The sequence below is a fragment of the Mizuhopecten yessoensis genome, unplaced genomic scaffold (genome assembly GCF_002113885.1).
Source record: "Mizuhopecten yessoensis strain PY_sf001 unplaced genomic scaffold, ASM211388v2 scaffold10837, whole genome shotgun sequence".
Lineage (NCBI taxonomy): Eukaryota > Metazoa > Mollusca > Bivalvia > Pectinida > Pectinidae > Mizuhopecten > Mizuhopecten yessoensis.
Window position 1 is genome coordinate 358,430 of NW_018408746.1, and position 22,604 is coordinate 381,033.

The following is a 22,604-nucleotide window of genomic DNA, read 5'->3' on the forward strand; positions in this document are numbered from 1 at the left end:
GCTACTGTATTAGCATTCGATCACACAGACCGAATGAAAGATATTGAAAAGAGATTATAAATTTGCTTAACAGACTTTTTCCAAATTTCTTTCTGAACGATATAATTGTATAGTTCTATTTAAAACTATATAATTGTTGAAATGTTTATAAATATATGTATACTTTTTCTTTTTCGCAGCCCCTGCGAACTCCACAACAGATTTTTTGATTAATGTATATGCTAATTCTATTGATTGTATATATTGTAAACGTTACACCTGTTGTTTTGCTATTTTCTTCGTTCAAAAGAACACAAACAGTACAATCTTTGGTGCAGTGATCAATGGAAGCCAGCTACTACCGAGATTTAGAATTTACTTAACATCAATTACAGAGATGTGAATTAGGAGATATAAGATTTAATCGATACATGAATACATAAAAGAAAATGTTTTGGCCTTCGAAGTTTTTAGAAAATATTGTAGAGTTTGGTTTCACTTGAATTTATCAAAATATTGTGAGTATGTTACCTTTTTGGCAGAGTCAAAATAAAATCCTTTCATTTGTTTTTTATTTTATTTAAGAATACTCGCGTGTGGAAATGATTGCGTGGTGACTTATGGTCATGGTGTGTTTTTCGCGTATTATAAAATCTGTTTATTCTCTATATCTATAATCCTATGAGTAGGCGTTGGTATTAATGCGCTGATTTACTTACGCAAAACAAAAAACTCGAGCATTTCCACATCGAATTTTTTTCACTTTTGCAATAGTCAGTATCATAATCTTAAACGCCATACGTTGATGTGACATAAGATTTTTCTATAATAACCCAATAGCTTTAAAGGCAAAGTTTGATTGCTGAAACTATTGTTAAGAAATCCGTGATATTTGTAATGATGAAACTGATGTTGAATAGACAGGTTTTTTTAATAGAATGAATCGGGTTTTTAATGCCTTCATGTTGTAACATTATAATCTGTAACGAAATATATTCTGTATAACTGTATCAGTAACCGTATCTGCTTTTACAAATTGTTGGTTATAAAAATAACTTCTTCAGCATCATAACACAGGCACAAAATAGGAACTCCTCATTGTGTGAAAGATGATAACTTAACTGAGAAGTAACGGAACGCAAAGAAGACATTATGAGTATGCTCAAATTATACATAGGCGGAACCAGGTGTTTCGGAAGGAAAAGCTTTTCTACACCGCATGTGGCATCCTCTACACCGCATGTGGCATCCAACAGGATTATCTAACTACAATCTGAGACATCATGAACAAGCCTTTTACCATGGTGGATACTGAATTATGATGTCAGCAGTAAAATCTAGATTAAAGTTTCTATAATCCTATGAGTAAGCGAACTCGTGTATTGTCCTTTTTCAAAAGCTGTACAAAAATGCCGGAATTGATTTTGTGTTATTTCTAATTGATAAAATGCATTCGCCGGTCAGTATCATTCAAAGTCTGTTAAAAAGTCTGCTACTAATATTTTTTGTTGTTGAAAAGAAGGTCACGATGTCAGTTGTATTATTTCGTCATTCAGTGAAGACGGAAGTCTATTGGAAAGGACGGTTTACTCGTACATGTTTGTACTCTCATCGAGGGGTACAAACAGGAATTGATGCCGTGTGATATCAGATGAAGACAATGTTTTCGCCTTTCTGTGTGGTTCAAACTCTGTAAAACAAATTAAAAAGCATACCTGCTACTACATTAATTAATATCACATGAAATAATTTTTCAATTTTCAACTCTTTAACAATTGAACAATTGAACATTGTTCAAATTCATTTCATTCCTTCGACTATTACTTTATATAACAGTTACAATCTCTTTGCCCATGCACAATTTCTATACAAGACACCTAACGTCGATGTCAAGCTGATGTAAATTAACAATATTGATTTGCGGGTATCGATAATTGAAACCTTTCAAGCAAAGACATTTTTGATGAAAAATGAAAGTGATTTTAATCAAACAATATTTACCATAAATAACCATTAAACTGCAAACTATAATAATTGCCAAAGAAAACATGAGACTGGCGAACGAATTTGTTCATGATAATATCCATACAATTATTATGAAATATTCAATGAAGATCCGGGTTAAAAGAAAAACTAATGATAAGTTGAATGCCTGCACGAGCACAAAGCAAATGAGATACAGAAGTCTTTATATAATGCAACGATCCGGATGTCGGGAGAATAAAACCGGCCAAACACGTGCGATGCATATATCCAGCACAAGAACTGGACGCGGGTTTCCATAAATCCAGCACAGGAACTAGATAAGGGTTTCAATAAAGAGAAACTGCAATGAGAAAGGCACATGAACCACTCAAGGTTTCCATAGAGAGGAACTAAATAGGTAAGAGTAAGCCCGACACAGGAACTGGACGAGTGTGTTAATAAATAGGAACTCAACTGTGAAGAGTTATGGTAGCCGGCATAGGAACTACTCAGGGATGTCCATAAAAACAACCGACGGAATCGTAACTCGGAACTTAGTTATGAAGAGTAGGCCCGGCGCAGTCACTTGACGACTGTCGTGTTATTGACGTAACGAGTTTTAAAGTTGACTTCACCTTGCGTTTCGGAGCTGGTTTTCCATATCCTTAAATATTCAAGAGGTGATACATATATATGTTAACCACATAGCCTTATCCCAATCTCAGGAAATGCATGGCGTTTTATTGTTGCCATAGATTTTCAAATATAGGGGTATGGAATATACAACGACTGAAAACCTTCCATCTAGTCTACATCCTCTAAAATTTCTCTAATAGGACAAGAAGATCCATTGACATCATAAATATCTTTAATAAAAAATACAATCATCAGTTGGGGAAACATTCCATTCTGGAAAAGTCGCACAAAACTTATCAAATCCTATTACAAAAGCCAATGTATTTTAAGAAGTGAATCATACAAATTCAGTACACTGACTCATACTTGATAGCATTGCAACCACTTTACATGTACCGTTGCCAAAATATCGAGAGCAACGATTAAAACCCCATTTTACTAATTCCTGATGGGTGCTTTTATAATGCAAGCGCTTGTCGTAAACGTAATGTTTGATCTATAAAACAAACACATTTTACATCAAATGTTTAGATTGAGCCAACGTTTGCACGAGGAAAACAAAAACTCTATTCTAGATATTGTTGACGGGAAGTGGTTGTATCCGACTTAAATGGTAGGTTTGTAACCATACATATACTATTATGGTAAACCTGCTAACAACAATATAATAACTATAAAGTGAGGTGTCTACGTTAAGTGCTCATTTTGTTTGATAATGTTTGTATTCCCACTTTATATTTCTAGATACGCAACAATATTGATCAATGGTGCTGTGATAAACAATACAATTCACACATCAAAGATATGGCATGAATAGTGTTGATAGCAGTCTCATAAAATGTCAAGTACAGGTACATCCTAGAATTGGACTGTATACACGTGGCCCCTAACAAGTCCATTAGTGGGTAGTCTCATAAACATACTAGGGTCACAAAAGCGTCAACTGCATGCCTGTCAGATAATTTCAACATCGACCTGGGCCCTGATTCATAAAACCATCCTCATACTCACGAACGGTGCACAAACCAACTTCCTTGTAACAGGTTAGAAATCATGTGACATGGTTAAAAGCAAGTCAATGAAATCGGTATTCGGCTTTATGCCTGTCAAAAATTCAAATAGTTCACAAAATGTGATTTTATTGATTTTCTCACTGAAACAAGATACATGTGTTGATTACAAATCTGAGTTTGCGTTTGAGATCGGTTTACAGAACGCAGGCTCTGATCTTGCATTACCATAACAACACAATGTGTCCATGACACAGAGGGGGATCAGGCGGCCTATGTAATAACCTAGGGATGTGTGCCTTCTCAAGTACTCCATCCAATTCGTATGTAAGCAGTGTATTATACCTTAAAAACCATAGCTGTGTGTTAGATCGGGAGAAGAGATGGCTGCTTTGTGATCTGTGTGCTATGAGAAATGTGCGTGTGGGATATTAAGGAGAAAAACAATTACCATAATGAGTCGGGAGTTCGTTTGCCTCGTCAGTATATTTTAGTGTTGTGAGGCCGTGTCAGAGAGAATGAAAATCAATTTGATAGTTTTGTATTTATAACTTAGGTAAGATTTAAACAAAATAAATATCTATTTCGGGGTAGTCTAATTTGTTTCCTGTTACCCTGTGAACGGGCCTAATTTCACAATTTTGTAATCGAATCATTTGCCTCCATTACTTGTTACAGCGCATTTGCTTCTCCAGAAAAAACACCATGCATCAGTATCATTACAAAACTGTAATTCGAGCTCAGAATAGATCAAAGGACGGTGAAATACCAACAAGAAAAAGGATTACATGGAGACTCTTGAAAATGCATTTGTCATATGACCAGGTGTTGGAAGGATACGCTTCTTCTGCTTCATCGACGACCGGCACCATCGCATCTAGGTCAAATCCAGGTAGAATTGACAACAAAACAACTTGCGCACTAATGAGCATAATAAAAAATATCGACCATCATATCACACAAAGAAATGGTATATTTCCAAATGAGATCATGATGTCAACAACAGCACAAGTTCATAGTCTTCGCATCTTTTGAAACCTTGCATTATAATCTGGTCCGTCAGCAGGTTAAGATCGAGGGAAGTGGCTTAGGTAGGAGAGTCTGTGGAGTCTCTGATTTCTGGAGGTCATAATTTATATGCAAGACCACACACTTGTGTTTTTTTAACGAATCAGAAAGCACTCATTTATTGCGCGGCCGAATATATTCACGTCCTCACAATAAATGAATGCTTTCTGATTCGCTAGAAAAACACCAGTGTGTGGTCTTGCTTTTATCACATACCTTCCGTATTTGGTAGAGATCGATACAAAGATTTTACAATCTTTGATATTTTTTGCAAATATCGGGAACTGTTCAGTTCGCCATGACAAGGGGATTCCCATAAAAAAAGTAGTTCCGGCTAGTAGGTAAATACAACATTCCGTATTGCACATGTGCAATACAGAACGTTGTATTTCATGGTCCAAAAATTGCTTGTATTACTATAACAAGATTCAACAGGTACATATATGTGATAAATGTACAATACTATTGTTTAAAGACAGCACATCGACAGCATATCGACAATATATTTTAATGTGATATTAAAGTGTTTGGCTTGCCTCAAATGAAACAAAAGTCGACAATAAGAGGGGCAATCTGTGCTTAGAGTCTGCTGGAAAATTTGGGCACTCAAAAAGGATTTTGTTAGATAAAAACAAAGTAATTTTTACAATTTATTTGTACCTTTGAAAATATATGTTCCGACTTAATTTACAACTATGTTTTTATATTTGTGTCCGCCTTTCTACGTCAAAATCTTCAGTCTGCAGAATATCTTTGGGTGTAACTTCAACATAAAATCAGGCCTCTTAAATTATCGTAGAGGCCACTACGCCCTAATGTTCAGCCAATATATCAATATCGTCATAATATTAAGGCCATATGATACTGTAAGAGCCACTTCCATCGTGATATTTAGCCTGTCCATTTCTATGGGACTCCACATAGTTATATATAGGAGGTGTTAATCAGCGCGTAGATTATTGTTGGAGGAAACTACGTCATGAAGTGGCATGACGCCGGGCTCGTGATCGAAGGGTTCGAGTCACGGTACTGCACTGTGATGTATACTTTACTCCGCTTGTTCCAGTCTACTCAGGTGTAAATGGTTACGTGGTTGGCCAGTGCTAGAATTGTTGAATGCTAGCTGTGAGCGCCGAAGTGGCAGCACCGCCTGCAAAAACATTGGCTGGTTATAAAGCACTATTACCACGGATAATGATTTGTGAACTGCTTCGAGACGACCTACGATTTCGGTTGTGATGAAGGGTATAAGAATCTCGAATTATTATTATTATTATCATGATTTAAAGCCTGTAGATTATCATACTATTTCACACAGTATGTTTTTCTACACCGAGAAATATAGACCACCTCTTCATGACATTAAGCCTGTACATTATTTATACGCATCAACATGGTCAAATAAATCCGTACGTAGATTATGGTAATAGGCAACTTCACCATGATATTCAGATCAGGTGAAATCGTGGGGGCCACTTCTTACTGATATGAAGTCTGTAGGTTATCGGGGAAGACCATGACATTATGAGATTCAATATGTAGCTGTAAGTGTGATGTGACATCACACACACTAAATAATTGGTTAAACATTCTGTATGTTATGAACTGAATTGAAGATAATCGGGTCGATGTAAAACGGGGAAAAACCCATTCTCTAGTTGAGTTTCGAAAGGTTAATTAATTTTACGTATTATCGCACGTCGCTTATTTAGCATGGGATACCGTAGTTGATGCTTACCTAGCTCGTGTATACAGAGTAAATCCATGTACAAACAATGCCTATCAGAAGAAATGACATTTGTAGGAAACATCTCTTTTCTCCTCACATGATAATTGGTTCTGTTCACTGTAACTAGCGGGGGGAAACATTGAGTGTAAATCAATTTTGTGCATTTCTTATCTCGGAATAGATTACAAGGTTTGATGGTATGATGTTGTTATTTGTTTTATTTTATTTTTCTTCAAATAATGAAGAGATCGATAACGTACCAGTCCAGCCCATAATTGGGCTAGTCCAATATTGAGCTACCCTGATTTTGAATAAGTAACCAACTTCACGCTGGTTTCTAGACTGCTTTTCACTCTATATTTGTATTATCTTTTCTCGGAAATTTAGTTGTTCTTGTATATGTAGAACATTTATCCTAAAACAACAATCTGAAGACTTGCTTAAGTCGAAATATAGATAAGGAAATGAGTGACACTCGTAAAATCTTGTAGCTAGTCTTACTTGTTTTCGTGTATTTTTTTCCAGATTGTATAACATATTCTTGTTTGTATATAGGTAAACAAGTCATTTTATACACGTTCAGTCCAATCATATATTATTGTGTAATCAAGTCAATATTATTAAAAACCTACGTTTAAGTTACAAGTTTCCACGAATTCATCAGAGCTTCAGATTCCTGGCGGAAATAAATGGTTAGACTTCTTAAATCTCGTCTTATTCGCTCAATTCTTAAATGTCCATTATATTCTATATCCATTTCCCAACTTCAGTGTCTTCAAAATTTAAGACAAAGTGTTCAAGCACAGTTTCAAAAAGCAAAAATCTCTCTTGTTTAGTCCCTTAAATGACCATAGGTCTTTCCTTCTTGTATCAATCCTAAACGTTGTTTAAAGATAATGACATCATATGCTTAACAAAAACCAATCACATTCTTTATTTAGCTGAACCAAATGCATCATATACGTAAAATGAGTAAATATCAGGTTTGCATTAAAATACAATGTCAATATGTGACATACGTTTCTTAAATTATTTCTACCTGTATAATGTGAAGTTGTGATATGATTCTTGATTAGAAATATAGGTAGCGTGACGTAGAGAAATTTCAATGTTGCCGCTTATAATTTTGACCATGTTTTACAATGTAGATATTTGTAGCTTTTGCGTTTACCTGTGCTATGCCGGGTAGGATTAGTAGCGAATCAGAAATAAGATCGGCCGATCTCTGGTAAGAGGAAAAATATTCACTACGACGGCAGGCATGTTGCTGAGTGTTGGGAGAATTATCAGTATATTACAATTGCTCGAGCATGTATGTACAGTATTAAACAATCTTTATAATGTTGTACAGAGAAGTAAAATTACGTTAAATTGTTTATAAAATGTTAAAAGAAGAAGGGAAGTTGGTAATATTCAGCTGTCAGTTAGTAATTTGGTAATATGTTTTTATCTCAAATGTAAACCGAAAGGTCACGTAGGTAACTTTCACTTCCGGTGTCAACCGGAAGCTTTTTGTAAAATGTAAAAAAAAAAGGGTTTCGAGATTGCAAACACAGTTTTTGTCTGATAGTCTCCATGTTGAATGGGTGATGGGGTAGACATCACGATGGAGACCTGACCAGGACAGCTGGGCATGGCTTGAGCCAAGGTAGTACCAGTTCTACATACATAACATTGGAGAACGACCTGAACTATATCCAGACATCTGACTGTACGTCTCTAGCTAACCACTCTACAGCTCGAGTAGGACATCAACGTGGACGGCGTCACACCTGGGGTTCACGCGCCGGGACTCTCTCATTTGTGTTAAATTACAGTGACTTCCAAATGTGACGTTCTGAACAGAACGTGGTATTTGACCTGTGTATAATAACTTTGTATTATTACTGTTTATTTGAAAGAACCTTCTGTGTTTTGTCTGGGATCATGAAATACTCAGAGTGAATTGTGCACGGTTAAAGAACAGGTTTTAGTCACCATTAACATATGCTTGTAAAGAAATATGGTGTATACTTGGAATAACAAATGAAAAGGTTATTTTGATTCTTCATAGTGAAATGAAGAATCTAGTCATACTCTAGTTATTGAAAAACATCAGCAACCGCAGCAGCCAGATTCGTTATTTTTTTATCTGGCTTGTGGAGAGATGAAATGTTAGTAGTGAAAATTCGGGTACTGTAGCATACATTTGTTTGTTGACCATTTATATTCGAGTTTTGTGTATTCCTTTCACTTTGCACGATTCCTTTTGCAAAACTCTACACACAATACCTGGAAATCGATTGTACAAAAAAAATTGTTCATATCTATTCAAATAGCATTTTCTTAGTTATAGAAATAGATGTTATTTATACAAAACACCGCCAAACTATTTACATATAAAGGTTTTCCCAAAATCCCAGTGTGTGTGTGGGGGGGGGGGGACTTTTATTCAGCTTAAGAAAGGGCCGCGGTGTAAAATATGTTAAGTTGTCTGACATCTGTGAACAGTAGTCCGCAGGTCGGTGGTTTTTCTTCTGGTACTCCGTTTGTCCTCCACTACCAAAACCTGTCACGTCCCTAAATTGCTGTAGCTGTTAAAATCTCGTTAAGACCGAATACCTATTTATATTCTAACCATAATATATATATATATATATTTGAGTGTTAAATTGAAGGACTTGTTAAGGTTTTTGTTACCAGTCCTGATAAGTTTGTATTAAATTCAGCCTCAAATGAAAACAAGTCGGCAAGAGGACGGCGAATATTATTGTTATAGGAAAAAACTCTGTCTACAGTATTGCCGCTGAACTTAAAAATGATCTTGTCAGACAGGGACTAAATAAATCTCACAATTTCATCTTCGGTATGTTTCATTTCGGCCATTGTTGCGCTTAAAAAATGCTCCGAATCATTTACCTCTTTATATACATGACGCAGTCCGCGTTTCTTCGTCATGAACTGAGTGCAAATCAATCTTGTGAATTTCTTATCTCTGATTAGATTACAAGGTCTCCTTGATTGTATGGTTTTGTTATTATTTATTTATTATTCATATAAGTTATCAAGAGAGCAATTATGTAACTTTAACTTTAAAACTGCTACATTGATGTCTGAGATGTTTGGTACAATTACACATCTGTGTATCCGGCCGGATATTGGATTACGACACTTGCAGGACATGACGGTTTTTTACAACATTTGCCCGGAGCGGGATCCTCTTGATGACAGACATCTGGAAGATTCCATGTTAAACACCTAAAATAGAAAAAAATAAAAGACTGTACTTAGGTTCCTCTCTTCATTAATCCTGGCTTATTACATATCTTCAGGAAGATGTCAAATTCAATCAACTTAATAAAATAACTATCGTTCAGTCTGTGACAAATACACAAGTGATGTTTGTCACAGTGTGAAAATGTCACTTTTGATATTTACCAAACAGAACGGTGATATAAATTTGCTTTGTTAAAACCCCTTGATAATCTGTTTAGATACAGATGAAGCACGGTAGAATCATCCTCGATAGCCAGAGGTTATTGGCTGCATACACTAGGGTATACTAACCTCAAGATTAAAACATTTCTGTAAGCAAATCTTATCAAATAAAAACAAAAACAAAACCCAGTAGAATGTTGTTTAGTATCCAATTAAAATTGCGCGTACTCTTGTTGTAAAGCGTGAGGTAATTAAAATATGAAATTTAATGGGTTTTTTATGCTGAATACCACTCCGAGCATACGAGATATTGTTTCTTGTGCATAAATCTGGAGAAAGATATAGGTATCCTGCCTTTCTTTTGAAAGTTACATGGTATTCACCAAGAAACCCTTAAATATCATCTGCATATGTACTCAGCTTCATAAAGCATACCAAAAATGTTATTAACACTTAAATAATTTACTTAAGTAACTTACAATACTAAATCACATTAAGTATATTACAATACTAAATCTCATTCGTACTTGAAACAAAATATTTCTATTTTGCCAGTTTAGACAGAAAGGATTGCTTTGCTAAACAGTTGCGTCATTGTTTACGAAAAGCATGAAAAATATGTCAGACGTCAACCATTTAAGTAGATGCTATTTCAAACAAAGATTAACACCGTAGAACGAAAACTTTTATTTTTTTCAGATGTTTTAATGAAAAGTGTAACAGTGTCTTTGACCTTTCTATTTACTCGGCTAACCTTCATAATAAATATGTCAATTTTAAACTCTTAATTTACTTTAAATTTGAAAAACAAGTTTCGCTACTTAAGTCAGCTTATAATAACATATGACGTTAAGTTTGATGTTATTACGAATCCGTATTAACTCACAGTTCGGTACAGCGATAAAACCCGGTGCTACCGTCTACACACTCACAGTTGTACTGACAACCTTCCTGCCATATTTCTCCGTCTCTGTGCGTGATGCCGTTGTAATTACATCCATTTGACGCTACCAGTGTAAACAATAAATTTGACACATATTAGTCATTAGACATAAACACACAAAGTACTCCATATTTTCTTTCCTATCGGCACTCAGTCTTGCATCTTGATCATCACAAAGGACTCAGTAAGTATAATTGAATTGGGAAAATTTACCTTAAAAATGTTAAAATTATGGTTTGACAAGAAGAATGTATGTAGTGTTTCCATCAAAACTTTAAAAAAAAATGTCATACAGTACCTGCAGAAGGTTGGGTTGACGCTACATCATCTACAATATAAATGTACACATTAAAGCAGGTCATCTAACGTGTGACGCCAATGTTTGGAGCACAAATGGTTTACTGTATCCAATTGTAATTAAACCATTCTTAGTTCTTTTCTTATATAAAGAGGACGAGTAAATATCTACATCATTGTTCCTTGAACTCCAAATAAGGAATGTAGGTTTGAATAAACTGTATAGAAAACTTAAAGGTTGACATGTCTACAGATAGGATTAGGTTGTTTGTAGACGTAATAAGTTACTTTATACTGGGAAAATATCTTGTGAAGTTCGCTCTTATATTTTATAACTTTTAATTTTATATGTTATTTACTTTAATCATGTTAATATTATATGCAACAATTGTGGGTTAAATCATAATCATGTGGATGTCGGTGATTTGTGATATTGACTTGGAGTACCTATATATACTATATATATTTTAAGAAACCTCTGGTCAATATTCACTTTATGACGTAACTTCCTATGTAACGTCACAATGCTCTCTGCCAAATGTGATACATTTATTTTTTGTAATAATAAAATCATCATAACATAATTTCTTAAAAAACAATTTAGGACCTTTATCTCGGTGAATATGTCGTTTAATGGACTTGCGAAAGCGATTTGACCTCGGCTTCCTGATTAATATAACTTTGTCGGGTTTACTACCACATATTCACCTCAACAAAAGTTCACAATAGATATAAATAGCACCGTATCATCAAGAAGAATAACATACCACGTGACTGTACTTACTACAGAAGTCACAGTAGCTAGCACAATTCTGTCGGGCCCAACTACCATAGTGCTGACACATTTGCTTGCCATAGCCTGAGCACGTTGCCAACTCGTCATGACACGTGCCTTTAGGAGGTATCGGGAGCGGGGAGGTGGGTTTCTCGACGTTACCTTCAACAAGCAATGTTAATATGGATCAATTGATTTTGTGACAGACCACACTACTCCATTGACATCCACAATGGAAAGAGAAATATCATAAGATATTTGGTTCAGTATGGCTAAGGATAATACTAACATTCTGATACATAAAAATGGAACAGAAATAACATCAAAACGATAGAGGGCAATATGTCTTACTCAAGGGAGTACACATGAGACATGATTAACTCAAAGATCAGCAATAATGATGCCCAACCATAAGAAGACAGTAGACAGTAAAACATTAAGACATCAAGTCACAAACGATGCCCAATTTACAGAATACAAACAGATACATATCAATTAAACCACCTGTAGTTAAAATATAACGACAATTTAATAAGGGTCAATCACGTTCTTTGTCATATATATTGCTAAAGTTAATCATGTATTAGTCAATGAGTAGTAGCTACATTGTATTATGTTTGTATTTCATAGATCAGCAATATATGTAAGAGATCGCTAGATGACCATTTGATACCGATGCTATAGTTCCATCTAATGTCATTGTGTCATCGTTACCAATTAACATTCCTTCAGTAATGACATTCCAGCAACTCGTATTAAGTTTACATTTCACAGCTGATTCTCTTCTCTCTAGTGCCCGATGTAAACATCAGGATGTTATAAAGATATGCGCCCTATTGGTATATGGACTACTTTGTCGTAAGAGATATAATTTAGTATTAAAGAAAAAGCGACAACATTAAACCTTACAAACAAAATGGCGGGTACACACCAAACTGCTTTATCCGTAGTTAAATACTAATACAATGATTAAGAATACGGTATATGGGCAGTTGAGGTCCGGAACGAAAGGGATATTTACCAATATTTCAGTACCATATTAAGTGTTTGAAATGCTTATTATTTCGTTCGTTCCTTCCTTCCTTCCTTCGTTCCTTCGTTCGTTCATTCATTCGATTTCTAAATTAATTTATTGTAGTGGTGTTCATGTCCCTTTCCCCTTTAAATTTGGTGCCTCCTCTGTTCCAGTTGAAGTTATTTCGTTTTAACGTTGAATCTCATTCTATCATCACTGTATACATAATTCTGTATCTCTCTATCTTTACTTACCACAAAATCCACAGAATGACTTGCAGTTTTGAAAGCCCCACTCCTTGTACACTCCGTGACATGCTGATGTACCATACGATTCACAATCCGTTATTTCATCCACACACATAAGAGGGATTTGTGTCATGGATGTAACTGTGCATTGTACAAATAAACAATATGTTTATATTTCATTTGTATCGACTAATAATGTTGTAATTATCCCATCACAGCTGGAACTATTACCCGTGAATGTTTCCAATTGGAAACTATTCGTTTCCTTCCGTCAAACTTTTTTTGTCGAGGAATAATTAATGTTATGATGGAAACTTCATAATGTTTCCGACGTTGGACGCCTGACGGAACTAGTAACCATAGAAACAAATATGGCTGTTCCAACAGTTGGTAAAACAGTTTGTGTAATGTTTTGTTTTCTTTGTTGTTGTTTTTTGGAACTCAACAAGACCAACGTAAATATGAGAAATGTAATGCCTTTTTTCAAACATTAGTAAAGTTCCATAACGGAACTGATTACACCAAATTAGTGGAAACGGAATTGTGTTGCATACCTTCATAATGTTTGAAAGGTGTATTTCATTTATTTAATTGACAACAACATTTAGCATACGATCAACATCAAAATGAATATTACACATTACCTCAAATAACAGGAAACGTTACCGAACCCTTTTTATTGAAAATGGAGATTGTATAACTTGCAATGCTGGACTCTTAATCAACATACAAATATACATAAATATAATTTCACTATTATGAGATCCTAAAGGCAACCTGAAGCAAATACAAGACGTGTAACTGGACATTATCCTATTAAAACTTTTAAAAGCTTTTTAGCATTCGTTATTGTATATTTGTGGTTTAAACATTAAAGTTTCGAAGAAAGTGTATAATAATTCACTGTTTGTTGCTACGACTGATTTCTGTTCATATTTATTTAAAAAATATAATGTTTTTTTATACTCACCATAACCTACCAGCAGCAGGAAGCATATTGGTACAAAACCTGTTCAGATAAACGTGGGCTGATGCATCATGCGATTGTAACTGGTACACAAAATATTGGAATTTTTTTATTGTACATAAACATACAAAGAAATGAACAAGTGAGCCCTATATACTAACGTCGTTGTAACAAAAACATAGTTAGGAATAACAAACTGGAAACGTATGCACATCATTGTGGAGTGCAAACATTCGAAGAACATAGCGGAAATCAAGATCGTTATGATATACAAACTGGAAACGTATGCACATCATTGTGGAATGCAATATTCAAAGAACATAGCGCGAATAAAGATTGTTATGATATAGAGTACAAAATAACAGATATGACATATAATACACTTTGTTATAAAATACAAAGAAAATAAATAGTACATGTCATGGATATAGCTAAGACATAAAATATACACAAAACACAAGTGAAATATGTCAAGAACTGCCTTATGACAAACAAACAGACACAAACGAAATGTTTTTCACGTAGATAAATTGTTAGACCACAAACACTGGTATAAACGGACAAATAATATACAAACATTCATATATCACTACTCACCTTTCATTGTGATATAGGTTCCACTTTATAAATATAAAAACATACATATATCACTACTCACCTTTCATGGTAGTATATGTTCCTCCTTCAATAAAAACCCTTCATATCCTGTACAAGTGTCTCTTTCACACGAACCATTCCCATTTCTTATCAGCAGGACTTAACCTCCGTGTAATTTTGCTTAGATAAACCGTACGAGTGGAGTCAGGACACTTTTGATGTCAAGGTACTCAGTCGATATATTGTAAAACCTACAGTATAATTATTTGAAGCCCAAGATTCGGACCCGCTCTTGTCCCGCAGGTTTATTACTTTTTGTTTATTCTATCCTTCGATTTTTCATAAAAGTTCTACAATGTTTAGGGTGTTTTGTTCAGAAAGTTTTCATCAAATCTGTATTCTAACACGCTTCGTTAGTGAGGATGTGTTTTGATTGTTTTCAGAACATGTTCTAATCTGCGAATGAATCTTGATCAATCGTGTTCAGCTCCACCCATCGCAACTTATATTAAGCCATACCCCGTTTCTAACCAAAACAAAACGGCGTCAAGCTCGCCTCTTAGCGAAATCCAACACTCTGCTACATTCATTATTGATGTCGATACGCATAGATTGGCATGCATACTGACCTTGAAATGTAAGAATTTGGTCAATGTTAATCGAAATGTGTCGAAACAACTTTAGTAACAGAACGTTCACGAACAATCCAAATATTCCGCCTCATCAACATACAGATCGAACACTCGCCAGTGTACACGGGGCCAAATTACCGACTTAACAAAGCTTCCTTCTAATTGGTCAGTCCGCTGCAGAATGGCACGTCACCAACACAGGTCACAGATACTTTACTACGTACTTGTATCAAGGTAAATACAATGTTTCGAAACATATTAGCGCAATTATTTTGTGAACGTTTATTAGAATGGGGATAGTACGTTGTTTTTCGTGTCTATACTGGCGATTAAATCATGAAATTTGTTTTAAACTCAGGACTATTTTAAAATAAGCAACCTATCAAACACGCTGATTTATAAAGTAACAATAGTTCCAGAAATAGTAGCAGCTGTATCTGATACGGTAATTAATATATTATCAACCTTACCAACACCGGTAATCCATGAAGGACCTACTTTATCAGATACGATAATCCATATAGAGGCATCAGATCCAGAAACGGGAATCCATGAAGTATACTGCATCAGATACGATAATCCATATAGAGGCATCAGTACCAGAAACGGGAATCCATGAATACCTACAGCATCAGATACGATAAACCATATAGAGGCATCAGTACCAGAAACGGGAATCCATGCAGTACCTACTTTATCAGATACGATAATCAATATAGAAGCAACAGTACCAGAAACGGGAATCCTTGAAGTACCTACTGCATCAGATACGATAAACCATATAGAGGAATCAGTACCAGAAACGGGAATCCATGAAGTACCTACTGCATCAGATACGATAATTCATATAGAGGCATCAGTACCAGAAACGGGAATCCATGACGTATACTGCATCAGATACGATAATCCATATAGAGACATCAGTACCAGAAACGGGAATCCTTGAAGTACCTACTGCATCAGATACGATAATCCATATAAAAGCAACAGTACCAGAAACGGGAATCCATGACGTATACTGCATCAGATACGATAATCAATATAGAGGCATCAGTACCAGAAACGGGAATCCTTGTAGTACCTACTGCATCATATACGATAATCCATATAGAGGCATCAGTACCAGAAACGGGAATCCATGAAATATACTGCATCAGATACGATAATCCATATAGAGACATCAGTACCAGAAACGGGAATCCTTGAAGTACCTACTGCATCAGATACGATAATCCATATAAAAGCAACAGTACCAGAAACGGGAATCCATGACGTATACTGCATCAGATACGATAATCCATAGAGAAACAACAGTACCAGAAACGGTAATTCATATGGTAGCGAATGTATACTAGCGAAAAATAGAAACTGTGCATGCGGAGAATGGTTATAGAACATGTATTACCAACTGTATATACATGAAAATTCACACACATGACCGAGTATGACACATACACACTATCCGTGTGGCATTGACATTTTTTTCCGTGCAGTTTGCTCTCTATAGGCGTTGACCAGTTTGCATGTTTTTCTCGTCCAATTATCCAATTCGACAATGAAATTTTATTTTTGAACTGTTGGGTCACTCTGTTGAGACCAGTGAACAGTAAAAACAGCATTAAAACGTTTTAATTTGTGATAAATGCTATGCCGAGGCTCAATAAAAATGACCGCTTCCGGATTATTGGCATGCTTCAAGCTGGTATAGGCCAAGCCGTTGTCTCTACAGGTTTTCCTGTCCATCGAAACACAATCCGGGATTTGTGGAGACGACATCAACAGTTTGGCCACTTCGGCGATCGACCTCGTGCGGGACGTCCACGTGTGACGTCATGTCAACAGGACAACCATATTCGGCTTGTCCATTTGAGAAATCGCTTCCAAACGGCAAGTTTGAGTGCACGGACAATCACTGGGTTGCTTCCAATAAGCCCGAGAACTGTACGGAACCGATTGCGTGTTCTTCTGCCACGTCATCGTGTAGCACGTCTGGACTGGTGCAGAAGGCATCTGCGATTTACTCGACGGGATTGGGCAGGGATTTTGTTTACGGACGAGTCGCGAGTCCACCTGGATAGTAGGGACGGCCGTTAAAGAGTGTATCGTCGCATTGGAGAACGTTTCCATGACGCGTGTGTGGTACAACGACGTTTTTTCGGCGGAGGCAGCGTTATGATTTGGGGCGGCATCACAGCCAACGGGAGAACGCCTCTGGTGGATGTTAACGGGAACTTGAACGCGCTACGTTACTGTGACGAGATCATCCGGACCCACGTCGTTCCATTCGTGCAAGGGCAGCAGCGTCATATTACGCTACGGCAGACAACGCCAGGCCACACACAGCTCGTGTCGCTATGGACTTTCTGGCCCAGCAGAACGTTGACGTGTTGCCCTGGCCTGCTGTACCCCCTGATCTGTCGCCCATTGAACACGTCTGGGATGAAGTGAAACGCATATTACGGGGATTACCTAATCAACCGTTGACGTTGGCCTGCATGCAGCGTTGGTACAGATCTGGAATGCCATACTACAAGCATTCTTGAACTGTCTGATAGGCTCCATGCGTCGACGTTGCCAGGATTGCATTCAGGCAAACGGTTTACATACGAGGTATTAACTTCGTGAACTTAGTATTGACCCCTGCTGTGTTTACGTCACTCCTGAGCGCAACTTATTGATTCCATAACGTTGAAAATGGAATGCAACTGTTAATAAATAACAAATAAATTGTCCCTGAAAACCTTGTTGTTCTACGTCATACACATTTATTTTTACAACACATTTTAGGCATACACAGTTTCTTTTTTCCGCTAGTATATCATATAAGGTAATTCAAATAGTAGCGAACGTACAAGATACGGTGATCCAAATGGTAGTAACCGTATCAGATATTTTAATTTATATAGAAGCAACTACACTAGAAACTAGAACAAATGTCAATCTAGAAGCGGTTATCATTAAACCCCTCGTGAATATTTTGAGATCGTCGCCATAATACCCACGCTGCACAGGTCCGTGATATCAGTTGAAAACTGGTGCTACTATGCCAAAGCATCGTTTTGAAAGAAGTACGCTTCATAAAAAAGTTAACAGATGAATTGAAATCTAAAAAAAGTAATCAGTCATGCACAATAGATAAATCCATTATGTACAGTAAGCTTACATGTACACACATAAACTTGAGCAGAACAAAGAAATGTGTACAGTTTAAATCCAAGCAAATGGGAAAGCCTCATTCTTTGTCCTGCTCAAGAACCCCTTCCGAGGTATTTCCGACTTACAGAAATTGTGATCCGCGAAAATAAACCCATACAAATAAGTTCGGACACAAAGAACTAGAAATGTTAACCCCGCTAAATTCAATATCTGTACAGTATGTATATTAAGTATCTGGATGATCATACGTCCGCGTCCGCAGAGGAAATTAACGTGGGAGTAAACCGGAGTCTCCGGGAGAAACCCACATTGTCGGGTAGCTGACCCTTTCATGTCAGCTTTGGGAATCGAATCCGGGTCACTTGGTGAAAGGTGAGTACGTTGTCCACTGCGACAATCAGCCACCCACGAATGTTCCATGAAGTACATAAAACTAGTGTACATAAAACTTGTAACTCTGAATGAAGTAATTTAATTCACAGACTTGTATGTTTCAATGGCCAAACGCTAATGGTACATAATTCAATAAACAGGCTGTCTTATATCAATAAACGTAATACATATACTTTTAACCTATGTTCTAGTTTGTGTTCTTTATTCAGAGCCTAAGAATCTGTGTGATTTTGGAAACGAAAATGTTGTTTGATTAAGTTTAAGTCTATACCCTTCTTTATCAGTTACAGCACTTCGGGACAGCAAAATACCAACCCAAAAAGTAAACTAAAACGTATTCGGGGATGGACAGTTTAGATTTAGATTCTTTTTTCATTTAGAAAGTTTTGGTTACCATTTTTATCAAATAAATAATCGTCTAAGGCATCACGTTTATGTCGTTTATAGTTTATTTGAGAAACAACCAACGCTTGAAGGTTTATAATAGTGATATATGTAGCGAATGTGAGAAAAATTGGAAAAAATATTAAAGAAAGCTGCTTGCGGCCTAAATTGATTATTTATCCAACAAATGTGAAACCCGAGTGATATTTCCACAATTATATACAAACATCTCATGATTTTATTATTCTACATAGTTAAACGTAATGAAAGTCTTTTTCGCGTCTAACTCAGTGTTCATATATTTCGTTAATCATTTTGTGGAAGTGTTTTATAAAGGTGTAATCACTGTTTCCTATTCAACATGTGTTATATATCATTAATATTTGTTACGGTCTACTAATGTACATATACCAATAGAATAACTGTATTAAATTAACGATTACAACGATATTGATAGGGAAAAGTATATGTTTTATGTAATGTATGCAAATGTTTTTGAAATACTTTATCCAAACATGGATGCGTTATTGTTCTGCAAACTGAATGATTTTAAAGAAAGCTGCTTGCGGCCTAAATTGATTATTTATCCAACAAATGTGAAACCCGAGTGATATTTCCACAATTATATACAAACATCTCATGATTTTATTATTCTACATAGTAAAACGTAATGAAAGTCTTTTTCGCGTCTAACTCAGTGTTCATAAGCCTATGATAAGCAGGGTGACCTATCTAATCTAAATATTTAAATAAGGCTGCCCTTTTGTGCATTCAAACATTCGTCATGCGATTCCCATGTCTTATTTTATAAATCAAGCGCGTTTTTGTCATTTTTTTCCCTGTGGAATGTTCTCTAATTTCAATTTTTAACCAAAATTATTTGGTAAAGATCTTTTATTTCCGATCGCCATTTTGTCAACAAGAAACACTGATGTCATGGTTAATGCCATATGTTGATTTCAATCAATCGAAACCAACATTGTCGCTAATCATTTGGCAGATTTAAAAACACTATTTCAGGTTACCTTTGCGGTCAGTTTGACGAAACATTCTGACCGTGGACTTGACGAGTTTAAAGTAGATCTAGAAATAAAAAGAACATTTTTGTCCGCCGGCATCTTCAAACACATACATACTAAATGCGTGTACCGCCATTTAACAAGGGAAACCAGTCCTGCACCTAAATATTTAAAAGGGAGAGAAGGTACTTGTGTAAAGAAGCAGGGCAGTTAAAAATTCAATCAATTAGTACTATATCTTTGAGTGTTGCATATAAGTACCAGCAATTGTTTCAGTTTCTTCATTGCGTATGTTTACTAGCTTATATTTCACTGCCTTATGTGAGCTACAATAGTGAGTATTTGTGCATTGCATTATGGTTTTCTTTTAAAATTAAAAAAACAAAAAAACAAAAAAAAATTCAGATTCAGTGACTCCAGTATCAGTAACAAAAATCAGCAATTCGTGTGAATCAGAAGATAAATAACCTGTGTAAATATTTAAAGGTTGTTAAATGCAGTACGTCCTTTGTACACTATCCAAGGACCGCTTTGTTTGCCGTTTGAACGCAAATTCAACGCAAACGAGCTTGGGTCACCTACCGACCATGTAGGCTTTCTCCATCTAATCACTGTTTCCTCCCAACATAACGACCTCCTGCACCAGTCCATCCTGACCATTTAGTGTGATCACAATCAATCGATAAAACTTCTATCATATTTGCTGTTAAATGAATCAAATTTAAGGGAAAAAACACAAATGAAATGCTAACACAAGGCAAACGCAATATAATTGCAACTTTACGTTAGTTAAGTAAGTCTGAGCTTTTAACTTAGGTGTTGAATCGACAAAATTATAGTCACAGAGCTAGAAAATAACGCTAGTCCGAGATGAGGGGATTTCTACATGATTATTGTTTAGTGACAGTGGTATTTACATAGTAACTTCTCTTTATAGTTAGACATTTCAGAGTTACTCCCCTTTGATGGAAAGTCGCCATTTTTAATCTAAATGGAGTCATTTGAGGAAACACTAACATTAGCCTGTTTAAAGAATAATTGACACAGTACATTAATGAACAATATATGCTTTAAACGGGCTAGTGTTAGTGTTTCCTCAAATGACTCCATTTAGATAACAAATGGCGATTTTCCATTAAAGGAGAGTAACTCTTAAATGTCTAACTATAAAGGGAAGTTACTATGTAAATACCACTGTCACTAAACAATAATCATGTAATTTCAACAAAATTTGTAAATAAAGAAATATAACATGGTGTCAAACATTCATCATGTTCATATTGTATCAGGAGAGGTTGATATCCCATACCGTCCCTCATGTTTGGGGTATATATATATGACTAGTAAATAATACATAAAAACAGTCTAGAGTCTAGTCCTTGGAATATGAAACTGTTGTGTACACTGCTGGAGGTCTGACGTAGTGCAGAATGTATACAACTGGCAATGTCGTGTTCATAGTATACTGTTTCATGAGACGAAACCAATTATTGCTGAAGCATAATGACACTTATTAGGAAAACATCTTAGTCTCTAAAACCGTTAAAATAAAGATGACAGACTCGTTTATTTTTAAAGCGAAGCAAGCGGTATGGAATGCTTGAGAAAATCAGTCTTGAAGTGTCGCAATACATTAACATATATATTGTTTGTGTAGAAAGTTAAACTCCGATAATAAGAAACCGTGTGGATATGGCATTTACAGTCAAAATGAATGAAACATCTTTGCAGGCAAGTTTCACAATACACGCTAATGTCGTTGCGACAATGCCATTCGAACGTTGACTTGGTAGGGTTGCTAAGTGTCAGTACCACAGAGAGGTTAAAATAATATATTCATCATGTTTCTTATAACAATGTTCAACCTAACAAAGAGCATTCATCGTATAAAACACAACACCTGCGGATAAGCGAGGCTTCAACAGACTACACTGTCTCTTTTAATTTTAATATATAATTTTAGGGTCGCTGACCCTTTTTCCTACTTTGCCCTTGCATTTCTTTATTCTTTATATATTACAATCAAGAAAAAGGGATCCGGTCTTCGATACTTCCAAACCTATCCAGGCGGCCATGTTTCTCTGAATGAAAAGAGATGTTTCCGTAAATATACAACAGTTGTCCTTTCCTTGCTGGTCAATTATGCAGACTTGAATAGCTTCATACGTTTCAGAACAATGTATTGTCTCTTTTGTATCACTAACGTTTCCCATTACTCGCCCCCCGTTAACCTTGTTTACCTGCGACACGTTCACGCTAAACCCTGTCATAAGTACACACGTCCTACAAAGTTCACGAAACCAGTGAAAGGTGAACGTCTCTCGTGACCCGAAGCGAGACTAAACTCGCTCCCAAAATGGCCAAATATAACAAG

At 35.9% G+C, this 22,604-nt stretch overlaps 1 protein-coding gene across 3 annotated transcripts; it reads right to left on the bottom strand.

Moving 5' to 3' along the window:
• Positions 1–9,392: 9,392 nt before the first annotated feature.
• On the bottom strand, positions 9,393–14,782 carry LOC110462841 (WNT1-inducible-signaling pathway protein 1-like). Of its 3 annotated transcripts, none has more exons than XM_021517046.1 (7): positions 14,708–14,782; positions 14,053–14,091; positions 13,089–13,223; positions 11,829–11,981; positions 11,046–11,075; positions 10,691–10,811; positions 9,393–9,624 (listed from the first exon to the last, which is right to left on the bottom strand). In XM_021517046.1, exons 1-7 carry the CDS (start codon positions 14,712–14,714, stop codon positions 9,498–9,500), a joined length of 612 nt encoding a protein of 203 aa, XP_021372721.1. In that variant the 5' UTR covers positions 14,715–14,782; the 3' UTR covers positions 9,393–9,497. The 3 variants fall into 3 exon arrangements, with proteins under 3 accessions (XP_021372721.1, XP_021372719.1, XP_021372720.1); XM_021517044.1 differs by having other exon boundaries at positions 10,691–10,817; XM_021517045.1 differs by having other exon boundaries at positions 10,691–10,817; positions 14,647–14,708.
• Positions 14,783–22,604: the final 7,822 nt, after the last annotated feature.

Coding starts and splice junctions, on each gene's coding strand:
- LOC110462841 (XM_021517044.1), bottom strand. Junction 10,818..11,045: donor GTCAACCCAACCTTCTGCAG/GTACTGTATGAC, acceptor TATTGTTTACAC/TGGTAGCGTCAAATGGATGT. Junction 9,625..10,690: donor TTTTATCGCTGTACCGAACT/GTGAGTTAATAC, acceptor TTTCTATTTTAG/GTGTTTAACATGGAATCTTC.